The 17,458-nt window shown below is 35.9% G+C and overlaps 7 protein-coding genes across 9 annotated transcripts; 4 read left to right on the forward strand and 3 right to left on the reverse strand.

Annotated features, from left to right (window-relative positions):
• The first annotated feature begins 60 nt into the window (after nucleotides 1-60).
• LOC100634111 (protein-methionine sulfoxide oxidase mical1-like) lies at nucleotides 61-2,497 on the forward strand. Its single transcript, XM_003388571.3, has 4 exons — nucleotides 61-649; nucleotides 829-1,292; nucleotides 1,458-1,715; nucleotides 2,128-2,497. Exons 1-4 carry the CDS (start codon nucleotides 193-195, stop codon nucleotides 2,398-2,400), a joined length of 1,452 nt encoding a protein of 483 aa, XP_003388619.1. The 5' UTR covers nucleotides 61-192; the 3' UTR covers nucleotides 2,401-2,497.
• A 58-nt stretch (nucleotides 2,498-2,555) lies between these two features.
• On the forward strand, nucleotides 2,556-4,252 carry LOC100631830 (peroxiredoxin-6-like). The gene is made up of 6 exons (XM_003388555.3): nucleotides 2,556-2,733; nucleotides 2,797-2,962; nucleotides 3,049-3,180; nucleotides 3,297-3,370; nucleotides 3,815-3,887; nucleotides 3,989-4,252. The coding sequence occupies exons 1-6, from the start codon at nucleotides 2,645-2,647 to the stop codon at nucleotides 4,118-4,120; spliced, it is 666 nt and encodes a 221-aa protein (XP_003388603.1). The 5' UTR covers nucleotides 2,556-2,644; the 3' UTR covers nucleotides 4,121-4,252.
• Nucleotides 4,152-5,355, reverse strand: LOC100631956 (uncharacterized). Its single transcript, XM_003388556.3, has 5 exons — nucleotides 5,202-5,355; nucleotides 5,011-5,124; nucleotides 4,743-4,797; nucleotides 4,525-4,624; nucleotides 4,152-4,447 (listed from the first exon to the last, which is right to left on the reverse strand). Exons 1-5 carry the CDS (start codon nucleotides 5,292-5,294, stop codon nucleotides 4,246-4,248), a joined length of 564 nt encoding a protein of 187 aa, XP_003388604.1. The 5' UTR covers nucleotides 5,295-5,355; the 3' UTR covers nucleotides 4,152-4,245.
• Nucleotides 5,356-5,396: 41 nt separating this feature from the next.
• On the forward strand, nucleotides 5,397-12,109 carry LOC100634238 (ral guanine nucleotide dissociation stimulator-like 1). 3 transcript variants are annotated; one of them, XM_019999860.1, is made up of 12 exons: nucleotides 5,397-5,765; nucleotides 5,823-5,882; nucleotides 6,214-6,532; nucleotides 6,841-7,154; nucleotides 8,099-8,183; nucleotides 8,244-8,282; nucleotides 8,342-8,428; nucleotides 8,697-8,851; nucleotides 8,907-9,017; nucleotides 11,012-11,207; nucleotides 11,517-11,637; nucleotides 11,853-12,109. In XM_019999860.1, the coding sequence occupies exons 1-12, from the start codon at nucleotides 5,482-5,484 to the stop codon at nucleotides 11,942-11,944; spliced, it is 1,863 nt and encodes a 620-aa protein (XP_019855419.1). In that variant the 5' UTR covers nucleotides 5,397-5,481; the 3' UTR covers nucleotides 11,945-12,109. The 3 variants fall into 3 exon arrangements, with proteins under 3 accessions (XP_019855419.1, XP_019855418.1, XP_019855420.1); XM_019999859.1 differs by having other exon boundaries at nucleotides 11,517-11,566; XM_019999861.1 differs by lacking the exons at nucleotides 11,012-11,207; nucleotides 11,517-11,637; nucleotides 11,853-12,109 and adding an exon at nucleotides 9,124-9,449.
• On the reverse strand, nucleotides 12,028-13,503 carry LOC105313754 (uncharacterized). Its single transcript, XM_011407426.2, has 3 exons — nucleotides 13,379-13,503; nucleotides 13,047-13,221; nucleotides 12,028-12,437 (listed from the first exon to the last, which is right to left on the reverse strand). The coding sequence occupies exons 1-3, from the start codon at nucleotides 13,486-13,488 to the stop codon at nucleotides 12,123-12,125; spliced, it is 600 nt and encodes a 199-aa protein (XP_011405728.2). The 5' UTR covers nucleotides 13,489-13,503; the 3' UTR covers nucleotides 12,028-12,122.
• Nucleotides 13,504-13,572: 69 nt separating this feature from the next.
• Nucleotides 13,573-16,258, forward strand: LOC100634364 (TNF receptor-associated factor 2-like). The gene is made up of 8 exons (XM_019999862.1): nucleotides 13,573-13,800; nucleotides 13,848-13,896; nucleotides 13,994-14,098; nucleotides 14,204-14,368; nucleotides 14,420-14,491; nucleotides 14,553-14,615; nucleotides 14,758-15,445; nucleotides 15,816-16,258. The coding sequence occupies exons 1-8, from the start codon at nucleotides 13,658-13,660 to the stop codon at nucleotides 16,079-16,081; spliced, it is 1,551 nt and encodes a 516-aa protein (XP_019855421.1). The 5' UTR covers nucleotides 13,573-13,657; the 3' UTR covers nucleotides 16,082-16,258.
• Nucleotides 16,259-16,293: 35 nt separating this feature from the next.
• Nucleotides 16,294-17,382, reverse strand: LOC109584209 (uncharacterized; the record flags this gene model as incomplete). Its single annotated transcript, XM_019999863.1, has 5 exons — nucleotides 16,294-16,487; nucleotides 16,545-17,096; nucleotides 17,139-17,213; nucleotides 17,273-17,316; nucleotides 17,372-17,382. Coding segments are annotated over 5 exons (859 nt in total), but the record flags the coding sequence as incomplete, so codon positions are not given.
• Nucleotides 17,383-17,458: the final 76 nt, after the last annotated feature.

Genomic DNA, 17,458 nt, shown 5'->3' on the forward strand with positions numbered 1-17,458 from the left:
AATTTGCATTTGTAGGTGTGGGTTAACTAGGTGTGGCTAAACTAGGTGTGGCTGAAATTCTGCAAAATCATCTTCATGCTCCAGTAATGAGTGAGTATAAAAAGAAGAGAAAGGCGCTTCTTTTCTTAAAATCAAAAAGACAAACTACAGTGAGCTAGTCTTTAAGCACCAAAATCACCTGTCAATAACAAAATGAGCGAATCTAAAGGCCTAGGAAAGCTATTCCGAGCCTTCTTTGAGGCTAACGATCTCCAGGAAATTGTCTCCACTTTCAGAGCAGTCTGTCGCGAAGTCGAGGTGGACCCGGACCAGCGAGAAAACTTCTACCAGACATTGAAGGAGAGACTACACGACTGGCGTTGTGATCCTTTATGGCCAATGCTAGATGAGCGTCTAGCCAGGCCGGTTTATGAAGGGCAGAGCCCGTGCAAAGGAAAGAGACTTCTTGTAGTTGGTGCAGGTCCTATTGGCCTCCGAATGGCCATTGAAGGTATCATGTTGGGAGCTGAAGTGGATGTTGTGGAAAAGAGGGAGAGTTTCACTCGTAATAACGTCGTTCACCTCTGGCCGTTTGTGGTCCAGGATTTGAAAGGGCTTGGTGCTAAGCATTTTCATTCTAGATTCTGTTCTGGATCGATTCATCATGCCGGTAAGAAATATATACAGTATCATTATATTAGTTTATATTTTGGCAATTGACACGAAAATCAGCCATTTTATTTTAACTTCTCAACTATAATTATCTCCAAATTAAACACAATTTGCACTATATGCAATCAATTGTGTCATTTTCTATCATAATCATTATCATATTCTTTCTTTATCCAGCCATTAGATTACTTCAAGTTTTATTGCTCAAGACTTGTCTACTGCTTGGAGTCAAGATACACTTCCCTGTTTCGTTCCAAGACCTCATTGAGCCTCAGACAGACTCTGATGACTGGAGGGTACTCTTTGAACCTCCAACTACTCCTCTCTCCTCTCAAACTTTTGACAGCATCATAGCAGCTGATGGCAAGCAGTACTGTCTCCCTGGTTTTACAGGGAAAGAATTCAGAGCTAAACTGGCTATTGGCATAACGATGAACTTTGTTAACAATCGAAAGAAGAGTGATATACTTGTGGAAGAGATTGGTGGTTGGAGCTACCACTGTGATCAGGCTTTCTTTAACAAGTTAGCTAAGGACCATGGGATCGAGCTAGAGAACATAGTTTATTATAAAGATGAAACACATTATTTTGTGATGACTGCAAAGAAGAGCAGTCTACTAGAAAAAGGAGTTCTATTAAAAGTAAGAGCATTATAAGTGATATAAGTAACTTTTTGACACTTTACCTACTAAGCATAGCATATTAACATGATAAAGCATATAAACTTTTAAATACATTATTGTCACTAAAATGACTATTGCATTACTAACTGACTATTTTCTATTAAATTTTATGATATATTCTAGGATTATCCGACTTCTGGTGAGCTTTTAAGTCGTGATAACGTTTGTCGAGATGCTCTTGTTGATTATGCCAAAGAGGCAGCAGTCTACACTACTAAAGGAGGTCTGGGTGAGCTTGTGTTTGCTCCAAATTACAGAGGAGACAAAGATGTGGCAATGTTTGACTTCACTGGTATGATGTACTCTGATAATGCTTCGAAGATACTCGAGAGGAAAGGAAAGAAACTGTTGCTTGGTATTGCTGGAGATAGTCTCTTTGAAGTGAGTTAGGGACAACCTTTTATTTTATCTCAATTTTTGCTATTCCTTATTGCTAGCTGTAGTGATGCATAACTCAAAAATTTTAAGTCGGAAATACCTCAAACTTTTTACATAGTATAAGGGCATTGATATACGTCACAAAATGTAATAAAAATTGGGGGTCATTTTGGAGCTGTTTTTTGGAAAAAACCATGGGCTATAGTACAGGGTATTTTTCAGATTTTGGCCAATTTTTTAAATGCTCATAACTTAAAAAATTTAAATCAGAAATAGCTCCACTTTAATTCTACATAGCATAAAGATATTATTGTTTATCAGAAGATGCAATTTTGGGAAGCATTTCCATGAAATACTTATAACAAATAATCATTGATCATTGTTACTCCAATTATTAAATTTCCTCTTATAATAGTCGTTCTGGCCAACTGGCAGTGGAATGGGTAGAGGAGTCCTTGGAGTATTTGATGCTGCTTGGATGTTCAAGCGTTTCTGTCAAGGAGATCCTCCGCTGGAAGTGGTAAAGGAGAGAGAAGGACTCTTCAATGGATTGAGATCAGTTTTCTCTCTGGTGTCCAATACAAATGGATACACCATTGATCCCGTCACACGATATGGTCTGGCTAGAATGAGTTCATTATCCGTTCCTCAAGACACGACTCAGATCTATGATACTGACGCTGTGTAGCTAGATAATTTAATGTGATATTTAACATATTTTTGCTCAATTTTTATTCACTTTATTAACACTGTTTAGTTATAATAAAGATTCTGTAGAAATTTAATAATACATGCATGTACCACGTGTTTTCGAGCATGCGCACTTGTCTTGTGCTGTAGAGATCTTTTTACAAAACTACATGTAACAAAAGGTCACACTCACTTAATACCTGGATTACCTGCCTCGTAGAATAGCAACAAAGACACGAAGTATGCCTCTGAATCTTGGAGACGCTTTCCCAAACTTTAAAGCCGACACTACCGAAGGCCAGATCCAATACTACGACTGGCTAGGAGACAAGTAAGCCAAAATTTGCAAGCTGGAAGATGGTCTTGATATTATTATACTACTTAATACTTATAGGTGGGGTGTCCTGTTCTCTCATCCAGCTGATTTCACCCCTGTTTGTACGACTGAGCTAGGAGCAGTAGCTAAGATTGTCCCCGAGTTTGAGAAGAGGAATGCAAAGGTCATTGCAATCTCCTGCGACTCGGTCGAGGACCACAAGAAATGGATAAAAGACATCCAGGCAAGCAAGCCTTTTATTTTTCACCCTTTTAATCACTATGTTATCTATATTGTGCTAATTTGTGCCTTTTTTAACTTTTACTGCAGGCGTACAATGGTTTGGGCGACAACTTTCCATATTCTATTATCTCTGATCCAAAACGTGAGCTAGCTATACAGTTAGGAATGGTCGACCCGGAGGAAAAGGATAAAGCTGGTCTACCAATGACTTGTAGGGCTGTAAGGAATTTGTCCACATGTATAATCCATGCACATAATCCTATACTACATACCACCCACCATATTTACACACTTTTGGTATTGTATTTCCTACTATGCATCTTATTGTGTTACAGGTGTTTATTATTGGTCCTGACAAGAAGCTAAAGTTGCAAATTTTATATCCTGCTACAACAGGGCGGAATTTTGAGTAAGTCGTAATTATGTTTACATTGGCCTCCAGCTGTGTTTTATGCATGTTCATCTCATGTCAATTTGTAATGAATATATGTAATATTAGTAGCATGCACTCATGACTTTATTTCATAGTATAAATACTTATTAGTAATGGGAATATTCCTAAAGAAAACTGATAGAATAGATAGTTTATGTAAGTAGGGATTCTTTTAAAAGGTCGCATGTTTGTTTTCTCTCTACATGCAATTATTTCAATGAATGAATGTATATTCTTGTATGTATTAGTATACGATTTGATCATACTATCCATTTTTTGTGTCATTTAATTGTGGTTTATAAATAACTCAAGAGATGAAATTAAACTTAGAATTTAATCCCAATAATAGTAGCGTCCTATAGCATCATTTTAGCATCATTTTTGAGCCTTTATCCTAGTCTATTCTTCATTGTCCTTTAGTGAAATCATTCGTGTCCTTGACTCCCTTCAACTTACTGCCAACAAAAAAGTTGCAACTCCAGCCAACTGGACAGTAAGTACCTTAGTGTCTGACAGACGAATTTCTTACTATACTAAATACCATTCTATAATATACTCTACTATACTCTAATTATTTACAACCTTTGTGTGTAGAGTGGAGGTGACTGTATGATAGTACCAAGTGTCTCCAATGATGATGCTGCCAAGCTCTTTCCCAAAGGATTCAAGGTAGCTGATGTCCCTTCTGGGAAGCCCTACATTCGTATCACACCCCAGCCACAATAAGTGCTGATTGGACATGCTAATCAATAATAACTAAATTTTAGTAGGATCTAACTAGCAATTATTTAATTTGCTACATTTTAATCAAATGCGTATACTATTGTTTCAAATAACGAGTTCTAGTTTGTTTATAAAGTTTTTGAGAGATGCCTCCAGTCGGGTGCTACGGTGAAGTGGCGTCGCTGTGTTCCTCCCACGTGAGCAAACATTGATTGAAGTGGTTTGTTGTGCCAGACCATGTCACTTTTGTGAGCTGTATCAAACTGAGCATTAATTGGAAACAGTGGAATGCCATATCTCGAATAGAGGACACTGGCCGGATAATTGGACCTGTAAAGTAACAAGGAAAAGTAGCCATTATTCGTGGTTCAAATTTGTCCACCTAATTGTTATTTTAGTGTTCTTACGATTTGAATATGTGAGTGATGTTGTTGGCATGGGGTGGATTGGAGTCAAGCTGTCTTGGGAAGTGTGATGGAGGGATTGGGAGAGAACGAATTTTATCATCTAAAAAAATGATTTCCATTAGCTCTTCAGTAGTACAATTATATAGATATGCACAATAGAAATGCAGAAATAAGTACTAGCATTATTCTGGCCTGTGCTATGAGTGCAATGGTAATACCTGTATAGTACTCATCCCACAATTGCTTGCTGTTGTTATGTAGTGGACTCAGAGCCTATTATTGGAAAAATTAGATCTACCATACTATAGTATATGCAGCTAGTTCACATGCATGCATGCAATTGCAGCAGTTCAATATAATTTTTATTCTTGATTAGGAGTATTATTAGCTGTAGATACAGTTGGTGTATCATTATGAGTTGCATGGGTTCTATCTAATTTGCTGCTTCAATATAATTTATACTAAAATTGTGCTTTTAGGTCTCACTTCCTGTCTCTCTTGACATGCTGATTGGGCCATTTTCTTGATACGATTGTTATGAGCTGTAATCCCACGACTGCTAGCAATAAACCTTGGTATGTACCATGTTAGCATTTGATTCTATGCATCATTCACGGTGGAAGAATAAAATTAATTTTTAAAGCAATAATAATAATAATTAGTAAATTCCAACTAACTCTAGTTTCTGGTCTACTATTGATGCTTCTTTCACTTTCAGACGAGCCTTGGTTGGACCTGGAGCAAGACTTTCGCAGCTTGCTAGAATTCATGTCACATTCTCACACTTTAGAGCTTATCACCAATTCTCACTTTTGCAGACAACGAGCTCCACCCTCTTTAAGCTTTGCAAATAGCAGCTCCACCTACGGCAATGACGCATGGGGCAGGACATCCGAATGGAGGAAAGACATCAGATAAAACAGATACAGTGCGTCCTGTTCCAGTGCTACTAAGTGTATGATGTCTCTCTTTCTACAGCCACTCGGGGAAGTGAGTGAAAATGGAGTCATCTACTCTCTCTCCCTGAGAAAGGTTCACTGCGATGTAGACGAAACACAGGACAACCGTCGCCTCTGGACCTCGCAACTTGAAAGAAGCATCCAGTACGGACCAGCCGATGCTTTGGTTGATCATCTTGTACCAGAAGATGGAAACGTGGACCACTCTTATAGAATGTGTTTCCTCGCCGTTTATAGAACTTTTATGACCCCTACCCAGTTACTGCAATGTTTATTAGACAGGTATATTATTATGATGTAAAGTGTTTTATTCTTTCACTGTGTACTTATAATGTTTAGACTGACATCAGCAACAGCAGTTAAGGAAGAAGTCTGTCAAGATCAACCAAACGCAATAAAGTTTGTTGGTGTTTGAGCATTAGAATTGTTTATTGTTCTCTTCCTTTTTTCCCAATTACACACTTGCCTCATTTCCAAGCCTGTACAGATGTACTTGGGATAATTTTTTCAATTGCATTTCCCCTTGCATTTACTATAGTATACAGTACCTATTATGAAAGTATAAATATTGATTTTATTAGTAATTTTATGCTACATGTGCACGTATGCATACAAGCCATATGCTTAAAATACCTTTACTACTAATACTCATCACTTCTACTCATTTCTCAATCATTATCACTATGTGAAGCCCTGATAACCATTGTTGTATGGTACTCTGTGTTTATAGGTCCATAGTATCTTTCATTCGTGTCTGGTTGGATAAATACGTCATAGACTTTCACGAATCAAACCTCTTCAACGACTTGCAGTCTTTTTTAGAAAAAAAACAAGACTTGACATCACAATTACCCGAATTATTAGATTTGCAGAGATTAGTATTAAGCCACTACAGGAAAACACCCACTTCACCTAGAGGAGTAGTAACACCAGCCATTACTGAGCCTGGAATGTGCTGTCATCCGAGATGCAACGGAACAGCGAAGGAGTACAACTGGTTTAGCGAGCCAGCACAACAAGTAGCTCAAGATTTAACTGCATTAGATGCTGTATGCTCCTTTGTTTCTCTCTATTCCCACTCCTCTTATTGTTTTGATATACACATTATTTCTCTCCTCCCATCTTTATTTCCTTCTCTCTAAACTCCTTCCTCCTTTTCAATTTTTCCCTCATCCCTTTTATAATGCCTTTGTTCCTATCTATTTAAAAGCACTCTCTCCCTCTCTCTCTCTCCCTCTCTCTCTCTCTCCCTCTCTCTCTCTCTCCCTCTCTCTCTCTCTCTCCCTCTCTCTCTCCCTCTCTCTCTCCCTCTCTCTCCCTCTCTCTCTCCCTCTCTCTCTCCCTCTCTCTCTCCTAGGAGATATTCAGGGGCATCATTCCACACCAGTGCTTGGAATATGTACGTAAAAACAATACCAAATCCAGCAGCGTGTACAAAGCCATTGACACATTTAATAAAGTGGTATCTCATGTATTATCAACTACACTACAAGCAAGAAATAGTAAAGGCCTCAGGTCTCCTTCCTCACGCGGTAAATGCATCTCCCACTGGATCGACATAGCTCAAAGCTGTCGCATGTTAAAAAACTTTTCGTCGATGAAAGCGATCATGTCCGGACTTCAGAGCTCGAGTTTGTTTAGATTAAAGAGGTCATGGGCTGGACTGAGCAGGTAAGGAATGCTTGTTTATTAAACATTGCGTACACATGTGTGTTTTGATGCATTTTTGTGTCAGGTGGGGGAGTATGATTTGGCTCTATTGCTCAATTAGTATATTTTTATTTTGGTGTTGTGGGTTATTACTCCTTTATTAGTAATTATCAGCCTATTATAATGGGACAACACTTGTGATAAAATCAGCTCTTTTAAGGCACTTCATGCTTTTGTAATTACTTTATACATGTACATCAGACCATGTGTATGAAAGGAGTGCATGGTATTATTAAATTTTGTTTTTTAACTGGTTTAGTGCTCAGACAATTCATTATTATTATCATTATTAACTTACTGCTATTTCCCATTGACAATGTTTGTCTATCCACCTATTATAAGGGCTGGTTCATAATATGACGCTAGGCCAACATACCGTCAATTTTTAATCAGAAGTGTGGGCAATTTGACATTTTGACGCATGCTTTCCGCTGGAATTGAATTAGATTCGATTCCAGCGTCAACGTAATACCAGGACTAGCGTAATATTGTAAACCAGCCTTAAGCCTGCTGTCAAAGCCAAGCTATGAAATGAGCAACAATCTGTTCCTTTGGTGAATGGGAGCAGTCCTAAGATAATTTTAACACTTAATTCATAACTTGAGGCATTAATGAAATTTCAAGACAATTATTAACTTATCAGGACGTCATGATGTCTGCCCCCATTCAGTGTGTACATGATGTATATTGGCTGTGATTTTATTTGGCAATTTTCCCATTAAAATGCAACTTGTGTTTTTAATTTGGACTTTGGAGATATAATAAACTTTAAGTAGCAAGCCCATCTAAAATAGTGTTTTATATAATTTGAACGCTAGTGATTTGCTTTTACTCTTCAAATTTAAGTGCTAAAAACAATAATTATTTTCCTTTAATATTTTATGTTGTTTATATCTATTATACAGCGACAGAAGGTCAGTCTTCAAGGAATTAGATGAGCTAATATCAAGTGAATCGAATTTCCAAACTTTCAGAGATGTTTTAGATAAAGTAATGAAATAACACTTGTAGGTTAAAATTAATTCCATACAATTTTTTTTGTCTCTATAGGAAGCAACTGGAAAGGGTACACACAGAAGACAAACTTATGTAATCATTAAAAAATAGATTTATTATTATTTATTTATTTATTTATTTATATACCATAGGAAGCTGTACATGGAGTGGTCCCATATTTGGGTACTTTGTTAACTGATTTAACAATGTTACACACTGCTCTTCCTGATGTCAACAAAGTAACACAATTATGTCAATATTGATTGATCTTTAATGCTTCCATTCCTCTCATATTAATTTTTATTTGATTTTTATTTAATACTTATAATATTTATGTCCACACTAACACACTTACCCTCCCACTTTATCATTATTTTCTTTTTCTCTACCCCTCTCTCTCATTCTTCCCCTTTCTTTCTCTCTCTTTCTCTCTCTCTCTCCCTTTTGCTCTTAATTTCTTCTCTCTAAATATACTTAATTCTTTCTTTCTGTGTCTTATAATTACAGGATGGCTTAATCAACTTTGAAAAAAGAAGAAAAGAGTTTGAAATCATAGCTAAACTAACCCTTTTCCAGGCCAGTGCCAGCAAGTACCTTCTCCCATTAAACCTCTCACTGGTTCACTGGCTATACACAAGCCCCACACTCTCTGAAAGCGAAAGGTAATGTTTATCATAATACTCTAATTCAGTTATGCCCGTTTCCTTCTTTGTCTAGTTTTATGCTGTCGAAAGAGCTTGAGGTTTGTTCCACTACTTCTCCTTCTCCAAAGTCTTCCCCTAGCTCGACTCCACTCCATCAAACCCTATTAGTAAAGAAATCACTACAGTTAGTCTTTGGTCATTGTGTTCCCTAATGCTGTGTGTTTATTGTAATGGCTTTCATCAAGAGAGTGTATTATTCTCTTATTGCCATTGGCTGTTTTTCATTTTAGCATAACCAAGAGAATACATTATGTGCTCAAGAATATTTTGATAATTCACATCTTTAGTGCAAATAGCCTAAAAATCCCTTGATTTCATTGATTCACCACTACATATCCTCTATCTTCTCTCTCTCTCTCTCTCTCTGTGTATATGTAATGTCTGGCATTTAAATTTGTAATAGAATCATTTTGTAATTCACTATATTATTGTAACCTTCATTGTATTGTAATTTCCGTTTGTGAGTGTGACATACATGTACATATAATGTACATGGTTGATGTGGAATATAATGCTATGTTTGGTGAATTTATATTCATAACTTTATATAGTATTAGTCATTGTGTTCCTGTGGGTGATCATCCATTACCTGTATCATGTATTTATGCATTATTTCTTGTTTGCTTTTGGATCAGTACATGATCATCTGTTGAACTACATGAAATGTACATCTTGTGTTGAGTTGTGAATGTAGGAGGATGAAGAGGGTGTATGTGTACATGTTTACTATGTGATGGTCTATGGGCATTGATTATGTACTGGGTATTGGAGGAGGAAGATGTCTTTTCTTCCATTCCATTGCATAGGTCCAATTTTATTAGTGATAAATTGAATTTGTATAAATACTTATAATTTAATGAAAATTACTTTAATAATTTATTCTGATGTCTGTGTTATAATTTCATTATTAAATTTTGTGCTATAATAATTTTTAAATGTGCCAATTTTTGAAAAATTCTATGGGCTATAGCCTGTGGATTTTTTTGAAAAAATTGACTCCAAAATCATTCCCAATTTTTATTACATTTTCTAATACATATTGATGTCCTTTTGCTATGTAGAAAGTTTGAGCTAATTCTGATTTAATTTTTTTGAGTTATGGCCATTTTTAAAAATGTGCCAAAATCTGAAAATTACCCTGTACTATGGTTTTTTCCAAAAAATGGGTAAAAAAATCACCCCCAATTTTTATTACATTTTCTGATGCATATTGATGTACTTATGCTGTGTAGAAAGTTTGAGCTGATTCTAACTTTAATTTTTAAAGTCATGGCCATTTTTAAAAATGTGCCAAAATCTGAAAAAGACCCTGTACTATAGCCCATGGTTTTTTCCAAAAAATGGCTGAAAAATCACCCCCAATTTTTATTACATTTTATAATACATATTGATGTCCTTATGCTATGTAGAAAGTTTGAGCCAATTCCGACTTTAATTTCTTAAGTTATGAGCATTTCTAAAAATTGGCAAAAATCTGAAAAATACCCTGTGCTATAGCCCATGAATTTTTCAAAAAATTGGCTCGAAAATGATCCCTCATTTTTATTACATTTTCTTATACACATTGATGTTCTTATGCTATCTAAAAAGTTTGAGCCATTTCTGACTTAATTTTTTCAAGTTACAAGCATTTTTGCCAATTTCTGAAAAATACCCAATTATACTCTCATGATATATGATATCACTGCAGCCTTATTTCCTGGTATGTACTATACAAGTGTAGTATAGTATTATGATAGTACAATAGTCTCATTGTATATCGTGTAGCATTGAGGATATTGTGTTGCCAAGATCTAGTCTTCATCAATAAAGCCAGTTTTCCTGGCTGTACTTGTATCGTGGTTATTGTAATGCGTTGTCATGTCAGACCAGTGAGGCCACTGCATGTAGACTTGTAGTATTATTACTGCACATTATACAAGCAATAAATTATCTAATAATGTACAATGATAAGACTATGTATAAGACAGATACTACATGCTAATTATATTATGACTCACATAAAAGTAATGTAATGTAATACAAAGAACATATATAGACCCATAATTACTATCAGTTCTTTCCCTCTTCCCTTCTCTTTCCCTATCCTCTCTCTCTCCTTCCCCTTTTTGTATACAGTTTATTAACAATAGCAGTCGGAGACATCCCCAGACTATCAAAGAACGACGACGATGATGATGATAGTAGTAGTGGTGATTTAAAACCACTATCAATATCCCAGAGGAGCAACAGTTGCCACGAGATACACAGCACGATCATTGTAAAGATAACCATAGTAACATCACTCACTTGCTGCAATTATAAAAGTATTTTAGTAAGTAAAAATTTATTATAATAATAGTACCTATAAAACCACCTACTACCGTATAGCTGGTTTATTTCGTGTGGAATTAATTTTCGTGCAGGCTCAAATCCACTAAAATTAATTCCACTAAATTTTATTAAAACCAATTAAATATTAACAAAAATTTAGTAAGGCACTAAAATTAATTCTAATGAAAATTTAAGCAGCAAAAATTTGAGGCCACGAAATAAACCAGCTATACGGTATGTTCTTTATCACAGTTATCATAACACTGTGTAACCTCAGTTTAATCTATATCTCACTCCCACTGTACTTTAGATAGAGAAGACAGAACATACTGATAGTGTAATCAGGAGGGCACTAGAAAAGTATGACATTGTCCAGCAGCATACTGATAATATAAAGGCATTCAGTTTGTATCAGATACACGATAAGAAAGGTTAGCTGAATGGAGGATGAATGGGTAGTTGTTAATAGTACCAAGTATTGTGTAGTTTTATTGAATAGTGTAATAATAATAAGTTTGGATGCACCAGTACTGTGCAATGAGTTGGTACAAGTGCTTCTGGTCTCAAGAATGTAGCACTATTTAGTGTTAAAGGGTGCAAATTCTATAATTAGTGTTATTTTACTCTTATTTCTACACACACACAGAGTTACTGATACCAGAAGATGCTGTTGTCTATTATGCTTTGGTGATTATTCCCAGGGAAGCACCAGTACTCTTAGTAAAACAAAAGGACTGACATTATTTATATATATATATTATAGTCTATGTGTAGATATTATTATTATTATTATTATTATCACCACCATAATGAAAATGTAATTATTTTTGTATATCAATATTTTTATTTCAATATAATATCATTATTATTATTATACACAATGGGATATCATTGAATAGTGTACAAGACTATTAGTCTACTTCTTCCCACCTTTCCCTTTGTATCTTGCCTGGTACTGCTTCTGGAGTTCTTTCTTATTAGGAAAGTGAGAGTGTTTAGGATTGTCATAGTTCTGAAATGGAACCCTCTCTCTGGGCTTTGCTTGACTAGGCAGCTCAACTGAGAGATTCTGTGGTAACTTTGATTGGTCCCTGAGATCAGGGAAGAGGAGGCCAGGGGGAGGGGCAGGAGGAGTGTGAAAGAATGATACAATGTCCCCAAGAGTTGATATACCTTTTAGGGCATTACTGGGTACCTGTCGCTGGAACTGCTTCTCACACTCGTAAAGGATCTAATGATAAAAAATGAAATAAAAAATTAGTTAAATAAAATTGTAAAGCATGAGCATATAAAATTATTATTATATATGTATGAGCTACTGATGAATACAAAAATAATTATAATTAGTGACTGTTTTCCTGTGTATGCATGGTGGGCATTTAGCAAGTTGGTGATAAAGTATCTTAAAGAAATTTTAATTAGAAGCTCAAAAAAACAAATCCAGTCCCAAATTACATCCCATAAGAAGTCCTTCAGTTTGAGGTTTTAGTGTAACCAAAACACTAGAAATGAAAACATAGCTATCTTAAAACATCTTGCCAGCAAAATCAATTGATTATCATAAATTGAGCAAGCAACTGTTCAGTAATTATACTGCAAATTCAATTTTCCTTATAGCAACGTAACGGAATTTAATAATATACTTAAATTTGGCATCTTATTATTGTCTCATATCTTGTTTGGAATTAAAATATTTAGCTATACATTCAAATATGGTGTATATATTGACGTATAAATTACATTCACATATTGATATTGTTTACATAGATATTGTTTTACAATTGAAGTCTTGGAATATTTTTAATATTAATTTGTAAAAGTATTGTACACAGTAACTTACTTTGCTCTTCATCTCCAAATTATGATCAATCCTATTTCTAGTCCAATCGTCATTATCACTAATTGGTAAGATAGTGGTCGCCATTTCTTTAACTTTCACTTCAAGTTCATTCCTGCTCAACTTCAATGGACGGAGTTTCGACTCTTTAGGAGTTAATGTCCCAATGGGCAATGGACTAAAATGAAAATGCTGATATAGCATGATGACTGAACAATGATTTGTACATATTCATTGCATTTATAGTAACCTCACAAGACATGAAGATGCAACCCATGCATTATATAATTAAAATTATGCATATTAGTCCATAGCACTAATCAATATTATGGTACCTTTCATTTCCAAAGACAATTTTTTTAAACAGATTGCTCAGACCAAATACTGGAGTACTAGTGAACAAGAATCTATGACAGTGTTTCACACAAGATCTGGGAGTAGCCATTTTTTAACAATTAAGAATTAAGATCTCTATACGTAGCAATACGTCACTTGCATACCAGATCAGACTTAAATTACACAGATCAGATTACTATTACTAGTCCTAAAGAAGACGCATGACGGTTTTCATTGGCGGTTGATGTATCTGATAAGGACTTTGACTTTGTTTTGTGATGCCGGGTTATGACTTAAAGATTAATGGTGAGTACGCCCGGTTAGAGTCTCTTCTTTGCTCCTCGTGTGAACTGATACTAAGAGACGCTATACAAAATGAAGAAGGTCTTAGGTTCTGTAAGACTTGCTGGGAGACCCTAAGGTATGATGTCAAATGAAGAAGGGGGCGTGTTATGTCTTATCATTTAGTTCTTTTGGTTCAAAAGCTCAGAAATTGGGAGTTGATCCATCTGAACCTGTAAGTTTGTACACTAATCTAATGAAATGTTGTTTGCAATTATATATGTAATCCATTAATAATCATGTTAAACTTGTTCTTATGCATGTATTTATAGACACATCCTGACATCGCTGTTAGAAGAGAGATTGATAAGCTTCCGGTACTATGTGAGAACTATGAGAATGGTTGTGAATGGACAGGAACACTGAAAGACCATGAGGTACTTGAGGGTATTGGGCAGAACTTCAAGGGCGGGATTGTGGTTGACAGCTGCAATAACATTGTAACAGTATGATAGTTGTTGAGGTCTTTTGTTCCTTTATAGCATAACCACAAAGCTCACTGTGAGTATAAGACTGAGAGGTGTTCTCTTGGCTGCGGTAAAAGAATCCCTCTTGGAAAGTTGAGGAAACATGAACAAGAAGAGTGCCCATTTCGAAAAGTCCGATGTCCACATTGCAGAAGCGAATTGTTGGCTGGAGACTATGATGTAAGAAGATAAGATGGATAATTATAGTAATTTTATAATTCATATGTTAAGGATCACCTATTGAGTTGTCCTAATGCCCCTTATACTTGTGATCATTGTCTCATTGAAATGCCAAGGAGTGAAGTGAGTTTTGTGCTTATATACCAAATGGAACAATGATCTCATCTATCATCATAATTATTAGATGGATAACCATGTGCTACTTAACTGCACAGAAAAGTTAACTTGTTTTGGATGCCAAACAAAGGTAAATGTACATATATGTCTAAAGTTATGTTAGTAACAACATTCAAGTTTGGGGAATTTCCCCGGGAAAACACCCCAACACTGCTCTGCTGTCCAATTTATTATTTGTAACTTAGCTACTCATTTAATTATTTTAAATGCAGATAAACAGAAGGCATCCAAATCTTACAAGTCATTTAGAGCGTGAACAACTCTTCATGCATCTCCAAAGGCTAGGATTGTTTATCAAGACATTGGAGACACAATTGAAAGTAGAAGTGAAAGAGATTCGAAAAGAGCTCACAGACTTTACTGAAAGTATTTCCAAATTTAAGGATCAAATGATTAATGATAGCTCCTCACAAATGCAACAAGTCAAACAACTTGAAGAGCGTCTTAAAGGAGAACCTTCAAATCAAATTATACTGGACTTACAAGAAAGAGTTAAACAACTAAATGACAAAGTTAATAAGCTGGAATCTGGAGCAAGCTACCGTCCTCTTAACCAGGGCTATGACGACATGTCAACAAGTGATAGCAAAATGGGAGGATCAATCGAGCAGAAATTAGCAGAGCAGGAAAGGACGTCTGGGATGTTAAAAGTTCATCTATCAGAGCTCGAGTTACAATTACAAGCTTCTCTTGCTTCTACCTACAATGGCTCATTTTTGTGGCGCATACCTGACGTCAAACGAAGGAAAAGAGATGCAATTGAAGGGAAAATCACATCAATCTACAGTCCACCTTTCTACACTGGACGAAATGGATATAAGATGTGTATTCGTGCCTATCTCAATGGAGATGGGATTGGGTATAATACACATCTATCCATTTTTTTCGTGTTGATGAAAGGTAAGAACTATAACTTGGTTTCTAGGTTTTAAAATAATTTTAAGTGTAAAGAGTGAACTAAATATACATTATTCATCAAAAGAGGATTCATTTTTACATTGTTTTGCATTGTATGAATACCGTATAACGCTTTAATTTGGTGGAGTTTTATTTTGGCGATTGGCGGTTTGCAAGCAGAATCACCAATATTAAAACCGCCAATCGTTAATGTGCATGCTCAGTAATGCATGTGTACACAAAAATCGCCAAATTAAAAACCGCCAATTACAATTTTACAGCAAAATTGCCAAAATAAAGCGTTATACGGTATTAGCTTCTGACAATTTTCCATCAAATGAATTTGTCTGACTGTCATGTTTACACTCTATAGGTGAATATGACCCATTATTAAAGTGGCCTTTTGACTACAAAGTGTCTTTAATCATGGTGGATCAAGACCACAAGAGGCACATTGTGCAAACCTTCAAGCCATCTCCTAGTTCAAGTAGCTTCCAGAGACCAAAATCAGACATGAATATCGCCTCTGGGTGTCCAAAATTTGCCGAGTTAAAAATCCTCGACAATGAATCATACGTAAAAGAAGACGTAATGTATGTTAAAGCAATTGTGGATACTACTAGGATTTTTCACCCCTAAAAACGAATGGTTTTTTTTGCAAAAAAATTTATTAGATTGGTACCTAAAGCAGACCAACAAGATATTGGTATGCCTAGTAAATACCAGTTAGGCCTCTGTCTGTATATGCACATTTTGGAGATAATTCATCATTAAAATGTTCTTAAAAGTTAATAAATAGTACACTATAATACACAAGTCATGAGAATGCTATCAACTTGGCTTATGTTTAAATGCAGCCTTGATCATCTCATTTTGAAGGTTTTCTGTTTTGTGGGATCGTTAGTGCTGCAGTAGGCTGACGAGAAGACAAAGGAGTATCAGTTAATGTGTTAGCATGCACTGTCCCCTCCTGGTGGTATGACAAAGATCTCTTAGTGCTCCTACGACGAGTGATAGTACCATACATTTCAGCTTGTCTTAGTTCCTAAAGAAGGCGAGAGAAAACATTCAATGTTAGTCTTGTGGAGTTGAATGGTTTTACTTCTGATGTGTATTGATGTTCTTGAGGAGAGAGGTCAGGTGAGCTAACATACTGTCGCATAGCTGAAGGAGTCTTCTTAGAATTAGATTTATTATGAGCTGATGGAGTGTGATCAGTGCTAGCTTCCTTCCATGCATGGAGTAGCTGTCTGGTACTGTTTGCATGTGTTGGGCTCAGTACTGGAGGAGGTTGTGGTTTGGGATTAAGATTCATCATTGATGCCGAATACTGCATTGATCTATTGTGAGTTGGAGCTGATACAGAATATGGTGGTGGAGGCTCAGGAAGCATGTTTAAAGGTCTTGAGCCTGGCATTGAGATGCTGTGATTCACAGGATAGCTAGTTAGGGTCTGCTCGGTAACAGAATGACGTGAAGATTTGTTGCTTCCCTTTCCAGTTGTGTTTCCTCTTCTTATAGTAGCATAAGGATTAGTAGCAGTAAGATAAGCATGATCATGTGCAGTTTTTATCCCTCCTTTGTTAGTTGGGTGCAATAAACTCCGGAGTTGTTGAAGTACTTCATCTACCATACCTCCACCAGTAGTGGTTGACTATAAGGTTATAAAAACTATCATTATTATTCTTTTATTTACCTTTTCTTTCAGTTTATCTCTTAGCAGCTCTTCAAGTTGCTGCAAGATCACACTTTCTCTTGCTTGATTTGAAGTCTAAAATGTGTAAACATAAAACAATAAAATTTTAGCACATCAATCATGCATGAACATACAGAATGATCTCCAGTAGTAGCAGTAGCTGTTGCATTGTTCTCCACTATAAAATGAGATAGAGATACAATCTACATCATAACCTAAGGTACTATAATTACCTTTTCTTGNGCTAGTANATGTATTGATTGATTTCTGAGACTTGTACACTTCTCTTGTAGTCCTTGTGAGTGCATTGGCTATACTCT

This window comes from Amphimedon queenslandica, unplaced genomic scaffold, assembly GCF_000090795.2.
Source record: "Amphimedon queenslandica unplaced genomic scaffold, v1.1 AMPQUscaffold_13231, whole genome shotgun sequence".
NCBI classification, from domain to species: domain Eukaryota; kingdom Metazoa; phylum Porifera; class Demospongiae; order Haplosclerida; family Niphatidae; genus Amphimedon; species Amphimedon queenslandica.

Excerpts from the sequence above, each read along its gene's own strand:
- LOC100634238 (XM_019999859.1), top strand. The coding sequence starts at position 5,482 with ATGATGTCTCTCTTTCTACAGCCACTCGGGGAAGTGAGTGAAAATGGA. Across the intron at positions 8,283-8,341 it reads CACACAGAAGACAAACTTAT|GAAGCTGTACATGGAGTGGT; the intron begins GTAATCATTAAA and ends TATATACCATAG. Across the intron at positions 8,852-8,906 it reads ACACTCTCTGAAAGCGAAAG|TTTTATGCTGTCGAAAGAGC; the intron begins GTAATGTTTATC and ends TTCTTTGTCTAG.
- LOC100634111 (XM_003388571.3), top strand. The coding sequence starts at position 193 with ATGAGCGAATCTAAAGGCCTAGGAAAGCTATTCCGAGCCTTCTTTGAG. Across the intron at positions 1,293-1,457 it reads AAAAAGGAGTTCTATTAAAA|GATTATCCGACTTCTGGTGA; the intron begins GTAAGAGCATTA and ends GATATATTCTAG. Across the intron at positions 1,716-2,127 it reads CTGGAGATAGTCTCTTTGAA|TCGTTCTGGCCAACTGGCAG; the intron begins GTGAGTTAGGGA and ends CTCTTATAATAG.
- LOC100634364 (XM_019999862.1), top strand. The coding sequence starts at position 13,658 with ATGCCGGGTTATGACTTAAAGATTAATGGTGAGTACGCCCGGTTAGAG. Across the intron at positions 14,616-14,757 it reads GTTTTGGATGCCAAACAAAG|ATAAACAGAAGGCATCCAAA; the intron begins GTAAATGTACAT and ends TTTTAAATGCAG. Across the intron at positions 15,446-15,815 it reads TTTTTTCGTGTTGATGAAAG|GTGAATATGACCCATTATTA; the intron begins GTAAGAACTATA and ends TACACTCTATAG.
- LOC100631830 (XM_003388555.3), top strand. The coding sequence starts at position 2,645 with ATGCCTCTGAATCTTGGAGACGCTTTCCCAAACTTTAAAGCCGACACT. Across the intron at positions 2,734-2,796 it reads TACGACTGGCTAGGAGACAA|GTGGGGTGTCCTGTTCTCTC; the intron begins GTAAGCCAAAAT and ends TAATACTTATAG. Across the intron at positions 2,963-3,048 it reads AATGGATAAAAGACATCCAG|GCGTACAATGGTTTGGGCGA; the intron begins GCAAGCAAGCCT and ends CTTTTACTGCAG.
- LOC105313754 (XM_011407426.2), bottom strand. The coding sequence starts at position 13,488 with ATGGCTACTCCCAGATCTTGTGTGAAACACTGTCATAGATTCTTGTTC. Across the intron at positions 13,222-13,378 it reads ATTGTCTTTGGAAATGAAAG|TCCATTGCCCATTGGGACAT; the intron begins GTACCATAATAT and ends TTTTCATTTTAG. Across the intron at positions 12,438-13,046 it reads ATTTGGAGATGAAGAGCAAA|ATCCTTTACGAGTGTGAGAA; the intron begins GTAAGTTACTGT and ends TTTTATCATTAG.
- LOC100631956 (XM_003388556.3), bottom strand. The coding sequence starts at position 5,294 with ATGAATTCTAGCAAGCTGCGAAAGTCTTGCTCCAGGTCCAACCAAGGC. Across the intron at positions 4,798-5,010 it reads CATGTCAAGAGAGACAGGAA|GCTCTGAGTCCACTACATAA; the intron begins GTGAGACCTAAA and ends TTCCAATAATAG. Across the intron at positions 4,625-4,742 it reads GTGGGATGAGTACTATACAG|ATGATAAAATTCGTTCTCTC; the intron begins GTATTACCATTG and ends TCATTTTTTTAG.